The 22,079-nt window shown below is 41.0% G+C and overlaps 1 protein-coding gene across 1 annotated transcript in view; it reads left to right on the top strand.

The window, feature by feature from the left end:
• dpp6a (dipeptidyl-peptidase 6a) overlaps positions 1 to 22,079 on the top strand; it is a 131,795-nt gene that overhangs the window by 63,269 nt on the left and 46,447 nt on the right. The window contains exons 4-7 of the mRNA XM_066688218.1: positions 6,175 to 6,269; positions 6,982 to 7,056; positions 10,239 to 10,291; positions 11,310 to 11,391. Coding sequence (XP_066544315.1) covers positions 6,175 to 6,269; positions 6,982 to 7,056; positions 10,239 to 10,291; positions 11,310 to 11,391 — 305 coding nt within the window. The remainder of the gene's footprint in view (positions 1 to 6,174; positions 6,270 to 6,981; positions 7,057 to 10,238; positions 10,292 to 11,309; positions 11,392 to 22,079) is intronic.

The following is a 22,079-nucleotide window of genomic DNA, read 5'->3' as shown; positions in this document are numbered from 1 at the left end:
GACGATAAATCAGTGGGGAAATTCTCATCCCGCCGGACAGGAGTCATTACAGGGGGACTGTGCAGTAGTTTGGCTGCTCTGTGATTAAAGTGCATGACAACAAAGACACCAGTGACACCAGAAGGAACAGACACAGAGAGTCCTGGATGATGTAGACATTATAGTCTGGGTGGCTGGCAGTTTACATCACTGTAATTCACATCATTTCCACACTGTGTTCTCTCATGAATATATATATATATATATACACTCACCTAAAGGATTATTAGGAACACCATACTAATACTGTGTTTGACCCCCTTTCGCCTTCAGAACTGCCTTAATTCTACGTGGCATTGATTCAACAAGGTGCTGAAAGCATTCTTTAGAAATGTTGGCCCATATTGATAGGATAGCATCTTGCAGTTGATGGAGATTTGAGGGATGCACATCCAGGGCACGAAGCTCCCGTTCCACCACATCCCAAAGATGCTCTATTGGGTTGAGACCTGGTGACTGTGGGGGCCAGTTTAGTACAGTGAACTCATTGTCATGTTCAAGAAACCAATTTGAAATGATTCGACCTTTGTGACATGGTGCATTATCCTGCTGGAAGTAGCCATCAGTGGATGGGTACATGGTGGTCATAAAGGGATGGACATGGTCAGAAACAATGCTCAGGTAGGCCGTGGCATTTAAACGATGCCCAATTGGCACTAAGGGGCCTAAAGTGTGCCAAGAAAACATCCCCCACACCATTACACCACCACCACCAGCCTGCACAGTGGTAACAAGGCATGATGGATCCATGTTCTCATTCTGTTTACGCCAAATTCTGACTCTACCATCTGAATGTCTCAACAGAAATCGAGACTCATCAGACCAGGCAACATTTTTCCAGTCTTCAACTGTCCAATTTTGGTGAGCTTGTGCAAATTGTAGCCTCTTTTTCCTATTTGTAGTGGAGATGAGTGGTACCCGGTGGGGTCTTCTGCTGTTGTAGCCCATCCGCCTCAAGGTTGTACGTGTTGTGGCTTCACAAATGCTTTGCTGCATACCTCGGTTGTAACGAGTGGTTATTTCAGTCAAAGTTGCTCTTCTATCAGCTTCAATCAGTCAGCCCATTCTCCTCTGACCTCTAGCATCAACAAGGCATTTTCGCCCACAGGACTGCCGCATACTGGATGTTTTTCCCTTTTCACACCATTCTTTGTAAACCCTAGAAATGGTTGTGCGTGAAAATCCCAGTAACTGAGCAGATTGTGAAATACTCAGACCGGCCCGTCTGGCACCAACAACCATGCCACGCTCAAAATTGCTTAAATCACCTTTCTTTCCCATTCAGACATTCAGTTTGGAGTTCAGGAGATTGTCTTGACCAGGACCACACCCCTAAATGCATTGAAGCAACTGCCATGTGATTGGTTGTTTAGATAATTGCATTACTGAGAAATTGAACAGGTGTTCCTAATAATCCTTTAGGTGAGTGTATATATATATATATATATATATATATATATATATATATAACTGGATGTAGTATAATATGAAATTCTTTAGTAGCCTTTAGACGTCACTTTTCTGTTATATTTTGTCGCACCGTGGGGGGTTGCCACGATGCTGGGCTCTTGAAATAGGCAGGGCCTTGAGAAATAGACACAGGAACAGGTAGATACATGGTGAAATCAATGTCAGAGTGAATGAAAACAAAAGAAAGACAAAACCGAACCCTAGCTCCTTGTTGAGCCTATGAAGACGGAAAAGATGCACAGCATAAAAAGTCCAAATCACGATCCAAAAAAGTAGTCAAAAGTCAAAAGTTCGTTAGCCAGTTTGTTCTCTCACAGTCTCTTAGTTTTTCTCCTTCCAGCTCCTTCACCCCACTCCTACTCTCCACAGCAAAGGGTTTCAACTTCTGAAGTCAACCAATCAGGTTTGTCAGCCTCAAACAGAGATCATAAATCTGTGATTTCTTCTCTGCCCTCCTCCCTATAGCAAGGACTCAACAGTATACCCTTGTTACCTCATTGAACTAGGAAGTGCACTGATTGTAATATTGTATTGATTGCACTGCTGCACTTTTGTGATGCTTAAATTGCTTACTGTGTAAACTGCAAGTCCCCCTGGATAAGGGCATCTGCCAAGAAATACATAATTATTATAATGATTAAAAGTGAAATACTGGTAATCCAGTGGCAGGCGGAAGAAATTTAGCAGGATATTTTATACACATTAGAGTTGGATTATTTTAAGATGCTGTTCATCATTTTCTCTAAAATCAGTTTTCCTTTTTTTTCCTTTGTACCTTTATTTTAGGAGGACAAATCTACACAATAAAACACTTCCTTGCAGTAAATTGTGATGACTGAAAACAGTTAACGGCTTTATTAGTTTGCCTGGGGATGAGGAGTTAATGTATTGTCTAATAACTTCATGCATCACTAATAGACTCGGGAGAGATGCATCTTTTCCATCTGCTTGCACCTTGTCTGCTTTTTCATCGGAGTGTCAAATAAATTATCTGTGTGGCAGCAATACGTTTCAGGAGGTAAATATATTTTAAAATAATACTGAAATATTTACAGTATTAAAAAAAAAAAAAAAAATCAAAATAGCACACGAGCACAGACTATTGTCCAAACACGTTCACAACAAACGGAGACGAGATCAATTCACGTTAAATTAAAAATACAATTGGTGTGTTTGTGCACCAGACAGGTGAGAGTGAGAAATGAGTGAGAGTCTTTCTGGAGTCATGGTTAAACGCTTACATGAGATTGTCTTTAGCTCTGATTAACGCGAGACCCCGCATGACTTTTATATGAAACTCACCACCATTTGTTTTTATTTTAGATAGATTTTAAACCTTATTTTTTTGTATTAAAGTATTCCAAACATAATCTAAAAGGAATCTGATTAAATTTGGAGTGTCAGATTAATTTACAGATTACTTACTAACAAGATAATAAACATGCTGTAATGAAATAGTAACTCTCTCAAAACTTTGTGTGTGTGTGTTTGTATATATATAGTGGGAATTACTGCCACTGTATCATTCTTTCTGAAAGGGCAACAGATATTAATACTTTGGAAAATGTAATCAAGGGCAATTGAAAGGTCACAGCCACATTATATTAACTTAACCAAAGAATGAATAAAACACAGAAAACTTCTCAGTGGCCAAAGTGTAAATGAGTTGTGCGTTTTAGTGCATTAAAGCTGCGATTGTGACATTTATCAAGATGTGTACGAACATGAACTGCACACTGACTTGAGGAACACTGCGTGCCACTAATCAATGTTTTTATAGTGCCGTATAAAAAACAGTGTCCTCTGAAAATGTAATGCAAACTCGCTTCGCTCTCATTACCGTCGGCCAAGACCAAATTAGTTTTTAGCTTTTTCAACAGTGCCGTGATTGAGATTTTCACGAGCTCATTTCCTTTTAATGCTAAGCTGGGCACGCTTACAGCTGAGGAAGAGAACTGTAAAAGCGCAGCACAATGTCGCTTTTACACGCTTTTTTAAACAGGTTGCTGATGATTCTTGTAGGAGTAATTATTTAAACAGAGGCAGAGGATATAAAACAAACAAACCAATCCAGTGTAAAAGGGACCAACAATAAAGCACAGAACTGCATCTGTCATGATTAATAAACAGAAGGTCAGTGAGGGGGTCTTCCCTGCCCACCACCACCAGGGGAACAGTGGAGGGGTATGGACACAGATAAGGGCATCATCCTGAGGTTTTAGTGCTGGTTTTCCCAGCAGGATTGTGGGAACGACACCCCCTCATGTGTGCGGTTTCATCACAACACTTGGTGTAGCAGTCTCGGCTCTCAGGACTGTGGTGTCTTAGAGTATAGCTTCACATGCCCCTTTAAACAGCTTCAAATACTACTACTAAATAAGAAGCTCGTTTTTAGGAAACAGAAGATTTGTATCGATTGATTGATAGATTTTTGTGCAGTGGGGTGGTACAAAACATATATGCTACATTTCTGAAAGTCATGGGGCCAGCCTCGCTCCGCCAGGAAAAGAGAGAGAAGTGTAGCGAGCAGCAGAGGACATTGCTGAAAGATATGTGGTGGTCCCAGATTAGTTAGTTGTTTCCAATCCCTTAGAACCCCTCTGGGATGAGCTGGAAAGCCACTCAGAACTGCTTGTGAACAGTATTTCAGAAATAATTGGTCTGTCGCAGTTCAAATCCAATCTTAAAGTCATGCTTCAGATTTCCAAATTCAAAAAACGTGTCATCCAATAAAGTTTAGCCCACTGTCAATCACAATGAGTCTGTTTATATGTGTCTGTTTATTCCTTCTGATGTCATTGTCAGTCTCCAGCTTTGCAGTTGAATGAAATGTCACTGTAACACGTCTGAGACCACCTTCTCTCCTCATTATGACCAAAACCCAGTAGAATACATTGTATTTCTTTAACCTCTGTTGCTTGAATTATTTAGTTAAATCGATGGATAGAAAACATTGGCAATTTTTTCTTAATCTATCCAGTTGAGAGGAACAAAGGGCAAAGAGTTTGAGGAGACGATTGAGTTTTTTTCAAACCCAGCTTCTGTTTGCTGGGAGGCCTGCCTTCATTTAAGCTACGCAGTCTGTCCTTTCTGCTGATGATAACAAATGATTTAATGTCCAGTCTGTTCCCGGTTATACATTGATTTTTTCTGTGAGTAGATGAAGCGTTAGAGCAGTAAGTCTATCAATGAGAACAAAAGTTAGATTTATTTACAGGTCTATTATCAGGTGAGCAGCTCTTTGTAGTTTAACATATGTTTATGGTAGGAGACAAATGTAGATCTTTTTAATTTATTCAACAAGCAAATTATCTGTGAAATGTATATTTGAATTGAGTGTTTTAGCTAATTAAATTATATTTCATGATTTTGATATATGGTTAGAAAAGTACACCAAGAAAGCATTTCAATACCTTTTGATAGCGGCCTGAGATTAGAATTAAGTATTATATGTCCCTTCTGTTTTGTGTCCTTGGCTATTTCCCTTATCTTTACTGACATTAGGTGTAGTTGTCAATCAACATGGGGTAAAATCATTGTAATGCTGATGATACACCAGCTAATGTCAATAGCATGTGTTTAATTGAGTGCCTTGCTGCTCTTGAAAGTTGGATGTCTTAGAATTTATTTCAGTTAAATCAAGACAAGACTTAAGTATAATGAATAGGCTGTCAGAAACCAATTGAATCTAGTCATATGCATCTGAGATTCCAGAACCTGAAGTGTGAAATCTAGAATTTGAACACATTAAACAAATGTTTCTATGTATAACGTAAGAAACATTGTCCAGGTCAGGCTATGCCCTATTCTTTCAGATGCAGAGACATTAATTGATGCTTTTATTTAAATTAGATTGGATTACTGTCATGCTCTATTGTCAGGTGTGATAAGTGTGGGCTCTGTCAGGTCTATTGTTTGTACAGTTGACAGTCATAATATCTTTCCAATGTCCAATATCTTTATATTTTAGAATTGATTTAAAAACATTTTATTAACAAACAAAGTGAGTTACATACCAAATAAAAGGAGAGGCTGCATTTGGTTACAATGCGCAGTTGGTGGAATTCTCTGCTGTGTTTTATCAGAAGAGAACCATCACTTCATATAAAAAAAGTCATATAAACAAATCATATTAATAATACTAGAAACAAGACTGAAGATGCATTTTTATAGAATAGCATTTTCTAACTTATTTAGTTTTATTTTGTAGTGATCTCAAGCCTCACTAAGAGGCCTGGGCCTTTTAGTGATGTGGTAAGATCGCTGCATTAAGGCACGGGAGAATGGGGTTCGAGTGTGCCTCACGACCAGTTTCCCGAGTTATTACAATATTATGCTTTTGTGGTTTATGCCTCTGGTTGTTTTATCTTATTATTGTTTATATATATGTCTTAAAAAAACTTGTTATATTTGTATGGATTATTTAACCTATTTATTTGATTTATTGAATGCTACATGTAAAATCTCTGTTAAAACTCCTTGCATTGCATTTGGCATGAATGGCACTATATGTCTTAATAAATAAGGATTATCATTTTTTGTCCTCTTTATGGAAAATGTGGAATGTGCTGTGGCAGGATTGTGAAGGCTGTGCATCTTGTCGATCTGCCTGTCTGTTAATCAGTTACACTTATTCCTCTTTGTGTGTGTGTGTGTGTTTTGCAGACATCGAGCTGTTGTACCGTAACCGGGAGGGCAACGTACTGAAGTACAACATTGAAACGAACGCCACAATCCGGTTGATAGACAAAAGGAAGTTTGTAAGTGTTCGACTTCAGATGTAGTTTGTGTATTAAAATAAAAAATGAATGAGGGTGAGCTTGACAAGAAAACGACAGAACATGTTCCTTCAATGTTAGATTTGAAAGTGGTCTCAAATCCACAAAATCATAACACCAAATGAATATGCATTAGGATCGTAAAGATATTCTTATTGCTGGTAATGTTTCCTGTTTTTTGATCAATATATATATATATATATATATATATATATATATATATATATATATATATATCAACACGGGAACACATTGTACTATTTGTGAATATGTAAATAAGAAATTATAACCCTGAAGTGACCTTTTAATGTAAAATAAATACTAAAGTGTCAATAAAGAATAATTAAAACAATAAATCTACATAGATCCGCACAGTTCAACATTCTCTATGACTTTTTAACATCTTAGAGGAATCTCCAATGACTTTTTAGTTTTATTTTGCATTGCTAATAAACATTTTGAAACCTTCCAACCCAGCGCTTCCTAATTCCTTCCCTGTCGAAAGTGAAGCGCTTCAGGCCAGTGTAACTGCGTTCTAGTGGAATCAATATCCCGGACAAGATTAATCGTTACATGTTTATTATCTGTACAACATCAATCTGTCAACGCCTGTCGTCCTCAAAATGGGACCCTAAAATGTGTGAGTTGCAGAGCTGAACGCATGATTACTCACTTCATGTTTCTCTCTGTGCAGGAGACGTATAAAGTCAGCAAGTATGAAGTGTCGCCCGACATGAAATATGTTCTGCTTGCTTACAATGTTGCACCTGTAAGTATTTCTTTATTTATCCCGCAGTGATTGATGAGGTTTGATTGTGCCCTCAGGTTACCCGCTGTAACGCTGCCTGCAATTAATAGATACTTTACCATCTGCTGTCGCTGGCCTCCTTTGGCGCGGGTGTGGATTCGGTGGCACTGGAAAAGGAGGAAATTGAAGACCTACTCTTGCAATCGGTCTTTGGAAAATCGTGCAGTGCGGCCTAAGAAATTACATGTCTTTGTTTGTTTATCATACATAGGTTATCATACTGCAGAGGGAACATACAGCGTGTAGAAAAAAGCCCTTTGTAAAGATTTTACCCAAAGTGGAATGAAAACGAGCACTAATGTATTCCACCCAACCAGACTCAAATGAAATCTCTCCCCTCACGTGATGGCACCAGTCCAGACCCAGGCTTCCCCGTGAGCTAGCTCTGTAGGTGGTCAACCCTTGGGATGATGTTGGGACTGCTGGTGGCATGTCCACCACTCGACAGAAAGCAAGAGACCTCTCCTGAGAAAGCCCCATGTCAAAGGCTGACTTAGGTCATTCCTTCATACTGTTCCAAAAGAAGTGTTCATTAGAGGATTGTGCCATTTATTGGGGTTCCTTGTGAATGGGTCCCACCCAAGTCCAGTAGAACAGACGTCCACGGTCACGGCAAACACCCGTTGCACAAATCATTTGCTCCATGCCAATGCGTGTCTCACTCAGTTTCGCCACAGTAATGTCTGTACACTGATCATACGTGTAAACAGTCACGCGAGGGATCACTTGTTCTTGCACGCCCATGTCCCAGTGAAACATCCCCAGCATGTGATTTCCCCAACCAACACCAATACTCCGTCTCCCTAAAAGCCCAGAGAGGGAATTCCAGATGAATGAGATTGAAGCTGTGTCTCAACTTACAGGGCCCAGATGGCTTTCAAATGGCACTTTTTGCACACTGAGGAATCAAAAATGCTGGATTAAACCATATCTCTGATGGTTTTTCATGTTTTCTTTGACTAATTACAGTAGGAACTTAAATTACAATCGAGGCGCCACTGCTACACAATACAGCACTAAACAATTGTGATGATGGAACATGGAACAAGAAAAACTGAGAATAATTGTGCATCCCTGTTGAATGGGATGTCAGCCCATTTTAAATGCCGTGGGAGGTAAAATAGACGGCTTTGACTCCTGATATCTGGAAACACTGCGAGATGTCAAATGACACACTGCTGAGCCTTAAAAATGTTCAATAGAAGACATTTTAATAGCTGACCTTGTCTCGCAGTGACAAACACGACACATCGCAAAATAGCGGCCGAGACACAGCGCCTGCACACAATGCGAGGCACAGATCTGGACATGAGAGGCGGTGCTAATTTAGAGGCAGACGAATCTCTTGGGTCCATGCAGGCAGCCTGAATAATAACATGGGGGAGAGAAGGTCATGTTTAAAGGAAATTTAAAGGAAAAACCTGGGATTCAACCCAGAACCCTGTGCTCCCGAGACCAGAACCCTGACCCCTGCAAACACTGCTGGTATTGTAACCCAGAGCTTTGGTTATCACTAGATCTTATGCTGAGCTGCACTTTCCCCACATGGATATATATAATCAAGATGCTGTTGATTGAAAAAAGAGGAAACATCTCGGGGATGCCTTCATCCAGCACAGGTTGACAAACGCTGATGCCAACGCTGATTATATCTATATATTTGAATACGGAGCTGGATTTATCCAGGGGAGATGTCGTTTCCTTTCCTCCCGTGGTTTCCCACAGTCCTCTGTCTTCTTCATGTCAAATTCCCGGGACTAGGCACCCCAGATTGGAAACAAGCAGACAGATAGTTTTCAGTGCCGGTATAAACCTTTTCTTGGTTGGTTTTATTTAGTTTAATTAATATTGATCATTAAACTAGACTTCGTAAAGAGTTGTATCTTTTCAGAGTTTGACCAACACTGATACAGCCATAGAAAGGAAACTAAAGATCCCGGAGGGGTTTGTGATCTTTGAAATGCCATTCCATACAAATCAATGGGTCGAATGAAGAGTGTGAACACTTGCTAATTCAACTGCAAGTATTAGATATTATAGTATGTTTACATTTTAATAATTCCACTGGAGATGTATAACTTGTGATCTCTTTATAGATGTGTATGTGTATATATATATATATATATATATATATATATATATATATATATATATGTGTTATCCACCCAGCTAACACGTTTGGATTGACTGAGGCTGTACTTTGGTGGTATGTTGGTATTGACACATACGTTGTGAGAAAAGTGTTGTAGAAACAGGAGCAGAGTGTCATTAATGTTCTTTAATTGTTTCACAGGGACGTACGGACACTTCGTGGGTCCATCTCTGAAACCTCATAACATATAAAACGCAGCTGCATTATTTTACATGCACATACAGTAGATTTTGGTCATTTTTATTTCATTTAACTTAAATTGAACTTAGATTGTCTGTACTTTGATACTGGTGAATATTGTTTCTCTGGAATGTAATTGAATTATAAATGTAACTTGATATTGTTATTTTACAATTTCCCGTAGAGTCTGCAGATTTGTGTTGCCATGTTGTACTGTTCTAGGTTTGTTATTACAATGTTTTTATGGTAATCTGGGTAATTTCCAGGTTATCCCTCCCTAATTATGGTCAAACAAAAACAAACAGAAAAAGATGAATATTATAAACTTTTAAATTGTGTAAACAAATATTGAGCAAAATTGTTCTTCTGAGTAAGAGCTAGAAAATGATTTGGTCTTAATTAACGATGACGCTTTGTCCAAGTGGATATGAATCCCAAAGTGCACTGACTGATATGAATGAATATTAACAAATTTTAAATGTTATAACCAGTAAACACACTCAGACACAGATGACGTCCGGTAAAATCACAGATTGTTTGCTTCTCAAACCCTCTAACTCTGACACATGAAGGTTTAAAACCCAATGTATTGCATGAAAGCTGAAAAACAAAAAGTTACAAAATCGAATTGCAAGGTTAACCTTGTGAGATGTCCTCAAATGACACCCTCTCCACAGTGAGAATGTGTGTAGGCACTGTTTTAACCCCTGCCTATTTGAAATGAATGTGAATAAATTGATACCTTGATTATGAGCATCATAATTTGCATATGATTACATGTGACTCTAAATCAGTTATTATTTTTTGACAGGTGTATCAGCACTCTTTCACAGCATACTACATCACCCTGAACCTGGACACCTGGTGAGTCCAGCCTGCCTCCAACATGCATGTACTGCACTGGTTTACGGCACTGGCACATCATCACATCGATTAACCACAATCAGTCACTGCTGGCACAATTTTGCCTGTGCTGCCACCTGGGGGTGAGAAGCGATATCACGTGTTTTGGCAATTCTTCTGCCTCAATGCCTTCTGGTTCTCCTTCCAGCTGAGCTTTGAGACTTCATCAGAGCAGCTGTTTACGTGATTGTTAAAGGTGAACATGTTTTCCCAGTTAGTGCCCATAAGACCGACAGGAGCTGCGTCTCTCCAGGATCAGAAGACTGTCACTCTGACTGCATGGCAGTAGTGGCACTCGAACAGCAATGATAATGTGCCTTACTTTGTGTCTTTGTTTTGTTTTGTTTTATTTAAAGGGGGAATTGTTGCTTTCCTTGTTTCCCTTGTTGCAGGGTGCAAACTTAAATACGTACAAACATACAACATAAACACAAGCATTAAGGGAACCACAGAATTAATCAACTCTTCAGTGTTTTTTTTAATGTTAGAAAGTAATTGTGCACAGTTATACTATGTACTACAGTCCAGTGTATAAAAAAGGATATAAGAAACATAGTTACTTACTTACAGTATTGTTTAAGATTCAATATCTCACAATGGGAGAAGAGCATTATCTTCAAAAGATTAAAAATAAATAAAAACAAAGTCCTATTTTGCCAAAAAACAACACCTTATATAACGATTTTTCATTTGATTCTGAAAATCGTCTGTATCTAAGCAAGTTAATGCAAACATTGCTTTTCTAACACGTCCAGTTCTAAGTCAGAAGCAGAATCTTATTTCCTTCACCACCTGAAGTATATGCCCTTATTATTTCTCAGTGAATGAAAGACATCATCTCACAGACCACAGCAGTTCCAATGTATTGAGAAAAACCTCTCCATTGACCCTCCTTTGTCAAAGTGTGTTGTGCCTTCTCACACGAGTCCTCTGTTTCTGACTCTGCTGTTGTCCTGTATTCGTCCCTCCTCTCCCCCAGGGAGAACCGCAATCTCAACCCCCCCGAAGTCCGTAGTTCGCAGCTGCAGTTCGCCGGGTGGGGACCAAAAGGACAGCAACTGGTAAGAAGCTTTACCTTCTTTTCTTTTTTTATCTCCCCCGAAGCAGCAGAATGTCAATCTTCCCATCACTGCAAATGTACACTTTGCTGCTGTGACAGTGTGTGGATGATGCAGGCGTGTGCGTGTGCATGTGTTTGACAGACGGGCCAGCGCAGATCACAATGCGGTCCAGTCTCATCTCAGCAGGGGTCCACCGACTCCTATGTTTCTACGAAAGCGTGTAAGAATGCATGTATATATGTATGCAGCATTGTTGATGTATTTATTTATTTGTTTGTTCGTTAATGTATATACATATGTGTGTATGCAGTGTGGAAGAAAAGGTCATCACTCTAAGGTTGGTTTGCATGATCAGTCACAGTAGTTTATTGAAGGAATTGCAGGGAGCGAATCAATAGCAGCCTCACACAGTTTCCTCTGGCAGTCGGAGCAGTGTCTCTGCACACAGACAGTCCACTTATACAGACAGTGTCTTACATGCACACAGTTCAGATACACCCCATACATGGTGATCATATAGAAGTTCCTTATAGAAACCTAGTAAGTAAGAAAACGTCAAAGATAGTTAACTGGCCGTTGCTAAAACAGAGAAACTGTCTCAACCATTTCTCAAGATGCGATTGAACCGTGGTTCGGTTCGTGTGGAGCTCTGTGTGAAACCTCTGATAGTGCCGTCATCATGCCGGGAATACGGATCAACTCAAACGAACAAAGAACACTAGAAAGGGGTGATCACAGCTCGTTTGAAAGCCAACTCTGTCCGTTTGTGAGATTGCTCCACTGTTCTTTTTGCCAAGAGAGAGCAAATGCATCTGATTCAAGTGGAAACGATGCGCTCCTCACTAGGGTTGCAAATTTCAAGACATTTCCTTAATTGACTGTCAACATCATTAAAGATCAATCAATCGAATAATCTTATTCTTAATCTTAATCTATAAAAGTGGTGGGTTTTCCCTATGCTTCTATTTTACAAATAGTTTTTCCTCAATCTTTATTTTTAACAAGACGTGGACATATTTGACACCATGTAGATAAACACACATCAGAAAACGAGTGCAATTCTCTTATCTCACTTTTGGATTAAACATGAAAACATTATATTTTAAAACAGAAATTGAGTCAAAAGATCAATCAAAAATACGGTGTTTTTAACCTATATTTAAAAAGAACAAAGAACAATCAGACTCACCATCTTTGGATGAGTATTACATTTAAATGACTCTGGCAATAAGTCCCCATATATCCACTGCCTTGTTTAGTTTTTCTGCAGGGTGGTCCACTGTGTGTCGGACTGGCAGACATTCAGTTGGCAGAACTGCGGACTTCACCTTGCAATCACTGCCAATGTAATGGCAGGTGATGGAAAAGTAACTCTCCGCGGTCAAGGCAGTGCGTAGTTAGGGCCATTTGTAGACTTTCTAAGTTTTTGGGGGGCTTCGAAATAGAGTCGAGAATTGGGGAGGTGCTGACGGGTTTTTTTTTCGGTGTCAGAGAGTGGGGGGGGAGCTGACAGTGTTTTGCAAAGTGACTTCTTCATTCTTGGGTTCTTTTGTTGTATTATTTTTAGAGGGGCTGAGAGAAAATACATGGGGCGGCTGACGATGTTTTGTTGGACTGTTTGACCGCCCCGTTACTTTATAATCATATTATTTTTAGGGGGGCTGAGAGAAAATACAGGGTGAAGCCCCCCTAAATAGGGTGTAGCGACGCCCCTGATTGTAGCCAATTGTGCCTTAAGATCTGCTTTCTTTTCTTTTCTCATGTGCACCCGGTGGAATGCTATATCCCAGTTCCACCAAATTCATTAAGCCCCGAAAACCTTCGACATCAATAATATTTATTGGCATCATATCTTTCTCTATTAACCGGCAAATCTCTTGTGTTTTCCTCTCTGTGCAATGTTCATTACAGCTATTTCTAGTCAAGGCGGTAGGATGTTTGTTTGTCATGTGATACATCATTGGGATAGTCATGGTATTATATTTTTTAAATCAAAGTGATCCCAAACCACGCTTCTTTTTGTTCGCTTCATCCTTCTTTGCATTTTACCGCTAGCTTCTTCAGGTAGTTTTCCCTCCAACAACAATTACATAGTGATACTAAATTGAAATGGCCTACGTTGATCAAATTAATTGTCATCAATCAAATTGTTATCGACAATTAATTGATCTTCGATTAATCATTAACATCCCTACTCTTGCCACTTTGTTGAAGTCCTACAAACTACTACAGAAATATAGAAGATTTTCATGATCACTTGATTGTTTGTCTGTGGTTGAAATACAAGATGATGGTAAAAGGCCTCTGCAGGAGCTGTCTTACTTAGAACTTTCTAATATTCTTCTCATTGCTTCTCTGACAGATCTCCGCCAAAAAGAAAGTGTTTTCCGCCAAAATACGCAGTAATATTTCATTATGTTCAGTTTTTTTTGATGTGGTTATACAAATAAAAGCACAACATTATGAGAGGAAGAGAAAGACAACACCATGTAAAATAGTCTAAATCTTTGACAGGTTTTTTATTCCTCTTCTTTTCCTTAGACAGGACTTTCACTAAAATAAACTGCAAGAGAACCGAGTGTGTTTGAAAAAGCTCAAAGTGAAACCAGTGGGATTCTGATCAGCATGGAGATGCAAGTGCAATGATTACACAAACAAAATTAAATCGACTTTTAATGTTCAATTGAAATGTTCCTGGTGTGACAAATACTGAACCTGAACTGAAAACTGCAGCGTTACTCCACAAGCTCAGCCACAGCAGGAGGGAAGCTATTCCCCCTACATCCTGGTGCCCAACAAGACAGCGGTTTCGGCCCTGTTTTAGATGTGAGATGCCTGAACCGTCACCTCAAGTTGCTCAACCAACACATCATCATCCAGGCAACTGGTTCACCATGGTGGCTACATCCACATGCCCAATGTCCCCTTGTTAAACGGGAACCCTTTACACCTTCCCCCTCAGGCAGACCTCCTGGCCCAGGCTCAGGACTCAAGGTCTGTCCCCTGAGCAGCAGCACACCTTACAGCCGTTGGACTGTCTGATACTGTGGTTGCCACCATCCAGTCAGCGGGAGCTCCCTGCACAGGTCAGAGTGCTCTTACCCTGGCAGACTTTCCAGATGTGGTGTCTTGACAAAGGACATGATGGGGAGTCGCGTGGAGCCCATTTCTTGGCCTCCCACTCTCTGAAAAGAGCCTGCTGGTGTCGGCCTCCTTGCTCTCTCTTTACCTGCCTGGCGCCTTGATGTAGTGCTGGACTGCTTTCCAAGGCCCCCTTTGAGCCCCTTCACTTGGCTGAGTTAAAGCTGGTTTCTTATAGACTGCGGTTTTGCTGCCCGTCATGTCTGCAACACATTTGAAGGAGCTGCACACACCTGTCAAAACAGCACCTGTCCCATTGGATTGTGGACACTATTGCCCTGGCTTACCAGTCTGCAGGCATCTCAGTGCCTGAGTACTTGGTGGCGCACTCTAATCATGGTCTGACTTCATCCTGCACCCTTTTCCAGGTGCCCCCTTGACTGACATCTGTGTGGCTGTGAGCTGGGCCTCACCGCACTCCTTTATACAGTTTTACACACTGAATGTGATGAAACCAGCTTCTTCAATCGGGACCTGGTGTTGGGTTCACCAAGCCTCAGTGGCCTCAGAGCAGGCATTCTTCCCAGTCCGCTGCTGGCCTCGCATATATCGTCTTAGGCAGGATGACAGTGGAGTAGTGGTTAGGGCTTGGGCCTGTGGAGCAGAGAGTTGTGGTTTCAATCCCAGGTGAGGGATACTGCTGTTGTACCCTTGAGTTAGACACTGTAACTAGATTGCTCCAGTGAAAATGGGTACAGATGTAAAAATAATATTAAATATTGTTACAATGGTAAGTGTCTGCTAAGAAATCAAGTAATAATCTGAGAAAGAGGACACTACCCAAAGACTGCATTTTCTGTAAAAAAAGAGACTGGGGCACTATACACTCACCTAAAGGATTATTAGGAACACCATACTAATACTGTGTTTGACCCCCTTTCGCCTTCAGAACTGCCTTAATTCTACGTGGCATTGATTCAACAAGGTGCTGAAAGCATTCTTTAGAAATGTTGGCCCATATTGATAGGATAGCATCTTGCAGTTGATGGAGATTTGTGGGATGCACATCCAGGGCACGAAGCTCCCGTTCCACCACATCCCAAAGATGCTCTATTGGGTTGAGATCTGGTGACTGTGGGGGCCAGTTTAGTACAGTGAACTCATTGTCATGTTCAAGAAACCAATTTGAAATGATTCGACCTTTGTGACATGGTGCATTATCCTGCTGGAAGTAGCCATCAGAGGATGGGTACATGGTGGTCATAAAGGGATGGACATGGTCAGAAACAATGCTCAGGTAGGCCGTGGCATTTAAACGATGCCCAATTGGCACTAAGGGGCCTAAAGTGTGCCAAGAAAACATCCCCCACACCATTACACCACCACCACCAGCCTGCACAGTGGTAACAAGGCATGATGGATCCATGTTCTCATTCTGTTTACGCCAAATTCTGACTCTACCATCTGAATGTCTCAACAGAAATCGAGACTCATCAGACCAGGCAACATTTTTCCAGTCTTCAACTGTCCAATTTTGGTGAGCTTGTGGAAATTGTAGCCTCTTTTTCCTATTTGTAGTGGAGATGAGTGGTACCCGGTGGGGTCTTCTGCTGTTGTAGCCCATCCGCCTCAAGGTTGTACGTGTTGTGGCTTCACAAATGCTTTGCTGCATACCTCGGTTGTAACGAGTGGTTATTTCAGTCAAAGTTGCTCTTCTATCAGCTTGAATCAGTCGGCCCATTCTCCTCTGACCTCTAGCATCAACAAGGCATTTTCGCCCACAGGACTGCCGCATACTGGATGTTTTTCCCTTTTCACACCATTCTTTGTAAACCCTAGAAATGGTTGTGCGTGAAAATCCCAGTAACTGAGCAGATTGTGAAATACTCAGACCGGCCCGTCTGGCACCAACAACCATGCCACGCTCAAAATTGCTTAAATCACCTTTCTTTCCCATTCATACATTCAGTTTGGAGTTCAGGAGATTGTCTTTTACCAGGACCACACCCCTAAATGCATTGAAGCAACTGCCATGTGATTGGTTGGTTAGATAATTGCATTAATGAGAAATTGAACAGGTGTTCCTAATAATCCTTTAAGTGAGTGTATATCATAATATATATAGCAAGCAGAGAAGGGCTGCTTGAGTGACTGGCAACTTTTGTTTACAAAATATGTTCACCGAGGTCTCTTGGTAATGATATAGGCCCACCCCTTTAGGTAGTGTCCTCTTTCTTAGAAAACCCAGCATTTCACCAATTCTGCAGCACCATGAACTGATAGCTGTGGCAGAGTTTGCAGGCATTGAATCACCGAGGCTCTGGAGCTATGAATGCTCCAGGGGAACCGGCCTTCACAGTGTGAGCTGCTTGGAACTGCGTACAAGCACAATCCCCCCAGGAGTGAGTCTGAAAGCAGTGTATTCACATATTTAAAACATGCAAATGGGAACATGGCATTTACAATAAAGGAGCCAAGCTTTACTCATAGAAATCCCAGCAGCTGAGGTTTCTGGACGTACGGATGGTGTTTTAATGTATCATTGAGCTCCTCGACTATACCTGCACCTGGACGTCACTGTTAACGCAGCAGACACACCCTTGTGCCTGGCACCCGTTGATAAAACAAAATGAACTGGTTGTAGCTATTCCTAGTTGGATAAATTAACAAGAAAACAATCCTTATCAGCCTGGGCACAACATATTCCCCCCCCCACATAATGAAGAAGCTCTGAAGCAAATCATAAGACACGCAATGAGCATCTATACCATCGTGTTTCACAGGCGCCACTGTCTTTAATCACCTGCGCTGTTGTTTTCCTGGCTCATTTCAACGCTTGTGGCGATCTCGCTCAAAGGCTGGCTGTTATCTCTCTACACATACTCCACGGCAGCATAATGGGTCTGTGATAAATAAATAAACAAACCCCATCTTGTGTTGCAGTCCTGCAGCTGTAGCACGTCTCTGTAGTCGCTCGAGTGTGAAATGATATCCCCGGGTGCCGTGTAAATAAGCTTTGAGGAAGCTGGCTGTTGCAAACTTAAGGAAATACATGTTGCCTGCTAGGTCCACGGTGCAGCGATGGGTCAGTGAACGTGTACAGTGCACTGTGTGTCAGATCAGATGTCGGCCTATGGAGCACAGTGGCTGGTGCAGTATATTCACTTTGAGGTTTTACAGTGGTAGTATACCGTGAGAAATTGAGAACGGATCACACGTTCTAGTGGGTTTAAGTATTTTAAAATGGAACAAACTGTTCTGTCTGAATCGATCGGATTTATGTTATGATAAACAATTAATGTTTTTTTGTTTTGTTTTAAAGTGGCACCAATGTGTTCAATAAATGATGTACACTATTTGTAGTTTGTAGTCATGTGTTTGACTATATAGAAATAGATGAAGTAACGCATGAGAAAGACCTAGGAGTCTATGTGGACTCCTCACTTTCTCCATCCAAACAATGTGTGTAAGCAATAAGAAAGGCAAACACAATGCTGGGGTATATTGTCAAAAGTGTAGAATTGAGAACAAGGGCAGTGATGTTCAGACTGTACAATGCGTTAGTTAAAGCTCATCTGGATACTGTGGACAGTTCTGGGCTCCACACTTCAAGAAAGATATCGCTGCTCTAGAGGCAGTTCAGAGGAGAGCAACCAGACTTATTCGAGGTCTGAAGGGAATGTCCTACTGAGAGACTGAGGACCTGAACCTTTTCACCCTGAAACAGAGGAGACAACGTGGGGACTTGATTCAAGTCTTCAAAATCATGAAAGGCATCGACCACATCAAACCAGAGGAGCTTTTCCAGATCAGCAGGGACACACGCACCCGGGGACACAAATGGAAATTGGGCTTCAAGTCATTCAAAATGGAAAACAGGAGACACTTCTTCACACAGAGGCATCACAATCTGAACAAACTCCCCAGAGATGTGGTAGAAGCGACAATTTGGGAACATTCAAAAATAGACTGGATAGGATCCTTGCATCACTTCGTTATTAATGGACACCAAACGAGCACGATGGGTCGAATGGCCTCCTCTCGATTGTAAACATTGTTATGTTCTTATGTTCTTATATGTTTTACTCTGTGATTGACTAGCATAAAGCAAAAACTAGTGTTGAATAACACTCCAGTGAAGTTAATTAAATCACTCTGGCATTTATTTGTGTTTTTACACAAATTGTTAGAGAAGCAAATGCTTTGCCATTTGAATTAACTGTCAAATTGTCATTTACTTTGGATTTGGAAAATGACACCCAGGGGGCCCCTCTGGGACAAATTCAGTGATGACAATAAACGATACAGCTGGGAGTATAACTGTTCTGCTAGTGCGTATTGGCAGATATGATAAAAACAGAGAGCGATGAAATGGAAAGATTTGTTGTGTCTACCTAATAATATTTCTGTAATAATATTTTGTGTTCTTCATCCAATTTGGGCAATATAACACTTGAGTTTGGGGGTTTCACATTTTCAGTTGTGAAAGGTACTAACTGAAAACCACTAATGTTTAACTGCATGCCGTTAACAAATTCAAAAGTCATCCCAATACACAAGAACAGAAGAGACGTGAATCTTCTAAGGCAGCCGAAACGGCACACTTGGCGGCCCTGTTTGTTTTTTTCTCAGAGAAGGCTGTTGATCGGTCTGATACTAGTTTGTTTTACAGTATTTATCTGTTCTGATTTCATCTGCATGCTCTAATTTGATGATCTGTCTGCCATAGCTGTCTACCTTTCTCTACAATATTTTCTTATTTTTTTACAAATGTATTAGTTGTTTTTTTCACATGTATCCGTCTTAATAAAATAAAATGTCTTGTTTCCTTTCCTCTTCCCACACGGTCATATGATCTCCTCAGCTCTCACGCTAGTTTGAAGACTAATCTGGCGATCCCAGCCCGCTGAAACGGAGTATTGCTGAAAAGCTGTTTGAAAAAGATCTAATTAAGAAAGCAGTTCAGTGCTCAGGGTTTAATTATCTGCAGTAATTAAGAGCTCAGCTGGAAATGAAACCAGAAGATGTCGGGGGGTTGGGCTAAGATGTTTGATATTTCTGGTCGTTCTTTCCAGAGGGCTCCAGTCCATATCCAAAGCTGGTGGCCAAGCTGTTCCCTAAAAGAATATCCAAGGTTCTTGTATGAAAGCACTTCTAAAATCATATAGTCCAATTCTTATTTTTTCTCACTTTATTTTCTTTCTCTCTCTCTTTCTCTCTCTCTCAAATTCAAATTCAAAGCAGTTTGACACAGAACAGCACCTTCAATATCGACATATAGATATAGATACAAAACTACTTCTTAGATATCAATAAAATCAATATAGATTCATAAAATACAAGGAAAGTAATTTTAAATACAAAAAATAGGAATAATAAAGATAGCAAGACTAACACAACAACAAAATAGTAACAGCAGATCCAGGGAGATTGGCTGTATGTGTCCCAGTGTGGTCAGCTCTGATTGGCTCTAAGTGTCACAGTGTGGTCAGCTCTCATTGGCAGTGTTTGAAGGTGGAGTTTCCTAAAGTGAAGTGCTCTCTGTTTGAAGGTTTCCTGCCCAAGTCTGACAGTCCTGCTCCAGCAGCGCCATGCTCCTCTGCAGACCCAGGTCACGGTCATCCGTGCAGAGCAGGACCTTGATCTCTTTATCATGTAGAGACTGAGACCAGGGGCTGCAAACTGAAGCCAGGGGACTCCAGCTCTGTGGCCAGCTCAGTGATGGAGATATTGAACAGCGTTGGAAAAAGTCTGTCCTGTCACCAATTTGTATTCTGCTCTCATTCTCTGATCACATTGATTGAATTGTCATACACTTCCCCTCTACGCCATTTTGGAGTATTCTGTAGTATAGTCCCTTATGCCAAATGGAATAAATTGCTTTCTTAAAGTCAATCAAACAGGAAAACATATTCCCACATTTGTGCTTGTGGATGTGGTTCTCTGTTAGGGTGTCAATACGTTCAGTAGCACGGTGTTTTGTGTTTGTTGCTGTGTTTACATTTTTCCACATCTCCCAGAACTGGTTTTAGTCAATGGGTTATTCTATGTCTGTGAGGGTTGTGTTGGTGTGCCGTTTAATTTTTTTTCTGTTTAATGATGTATCTGTCCTGCTTTAATGTCTCAGTACTGAGGGCCTGGCTTTTGTGATTGATGGAGTTTCTCATTTGATCATTGCAAGATTTCTCCGTATTGTTTTACGTTCTTTTTCAAACCATTTTTCTCTGTGTTGGTGCTCCTGAATGCTCTTCGCTTTGGTGTGTTTTCGACGTGCCATTTCAGCCACCTTTTGGAATGTTAAATTGATATGTGTCTCTGCCAGACTGAGTCCCGTCCCAGTTGGCTGGTACTGTGTGCTGGGGAAAGTGTCAATAGTTAATCATTTTTGTTGAGCCAATTGATTAATCAAATGCCTCGGTGCTGTCTGGAGCCCATCTGTGTGTTTGTTTGAGACTGTACAGCTTACAGGACTGTGTCAGAGCGCTGTGAGTTTGATCTGCTCTTTTAAGGATCATTGCGATCCAACAGAGGACTTTGTTGCCTCACAGTGACTGCGTAAATAAGACACAGGTCCATGTCAGTGATGGCATAGTCGACTACCCTGGTCCCCAGAGCTGAGCAGTAGGTGAAGCTAAAGAGTCCCCTCTGATCCAGCTATTGAGATAATCCTCATCGTAGTAGAGCCTTCCCAGAGGGAAGGGTGTAGTTTGCACACAGAGAGAAATCTGAGTCACACCTGCTCGAACCTTTGTTTGGTTTGAGCTGTAGGTGTGTGTGTCCCCGTTTGATTGTGTTAATGCCGGCTGTGAGCTCATCCTTGTACCTTGTGTTATAATCCTTCCCCAGTCCTGGATTGTGGGTAGTTTGACTGAAGCCACTGTGGCCTGAAGGGCAGAGAGTGGGCGTGTCGGCACAGCACCCTGTTTCTACTAAAATTTCTGGGTAGTTTGGTGGTAGAGCGTGTATGAATACAGGAGTCTAAAAGTCAACGGTTATAACTGACAGTATTGTATGTAATAATTTAATATCATGGTGTAAACGATGACAGAATTATTTGTTTTATTTAATTTGCTTGATTTGTTTTAATGGTGGCGTGGCTTACCTTCCACCTCTGTCCCTTTTGAATCCTATTTCCATTCTCTCTCCTTTCTTTTCGCACATAAAGCGATGATTATAGTCTCCCAGATGGTGCACTGTTTTGATTGGGGGCCAGTTCATTTCACAGGGGACGTGAGGGCTGGAGAGACGTAGGGGACACGAGGATCACACCAATATTGTGATGCTCTGCATTTCATTTTAATTGCTCTGCATGAGTTGCAGACAAAGGGATTATATGAAAGTGATCCAGGAATCCATTAGGCCCAGCAGTTTGGAAATGTAACTCAAATGGATTTAGCCAGGTCTGTCTCTGAGAACAGCAGCTAAGCCCTCAAATTAGGCTGCAGATTTCACTGTCTGTCAGGGAACACAACACTGTGGGGACTGAAGAAGAAGGTCATGTTTTGGGGTGATAGAGCAGAGTCCATATAAAGGCTTTAACCTGGATTATATCAGCGTTGTCCCATTGCACTAGAGATCAGGGAAACCCCGGAAGCCGATAGTGATGA

Source organism: Amia ocellicauda, chromosome 2 (genome assembly GCF_036373705.1).
Source record: "Amia ocellicauda isolate fAmiCal2 chromosome 2, fAmiCal2.hap1, whole genome shotgun sequence".
Lineage (NCBI taxonomy): Eukaryota > Metazoa > Chordata > Actinopteri > Amiiformes > Amiidae > Amia > Amia ocellicauda.
Note: the sequence above shows the minus strand (reverse complement) of the source record. Positions and strands in the feature narration are given on the sequence as shown.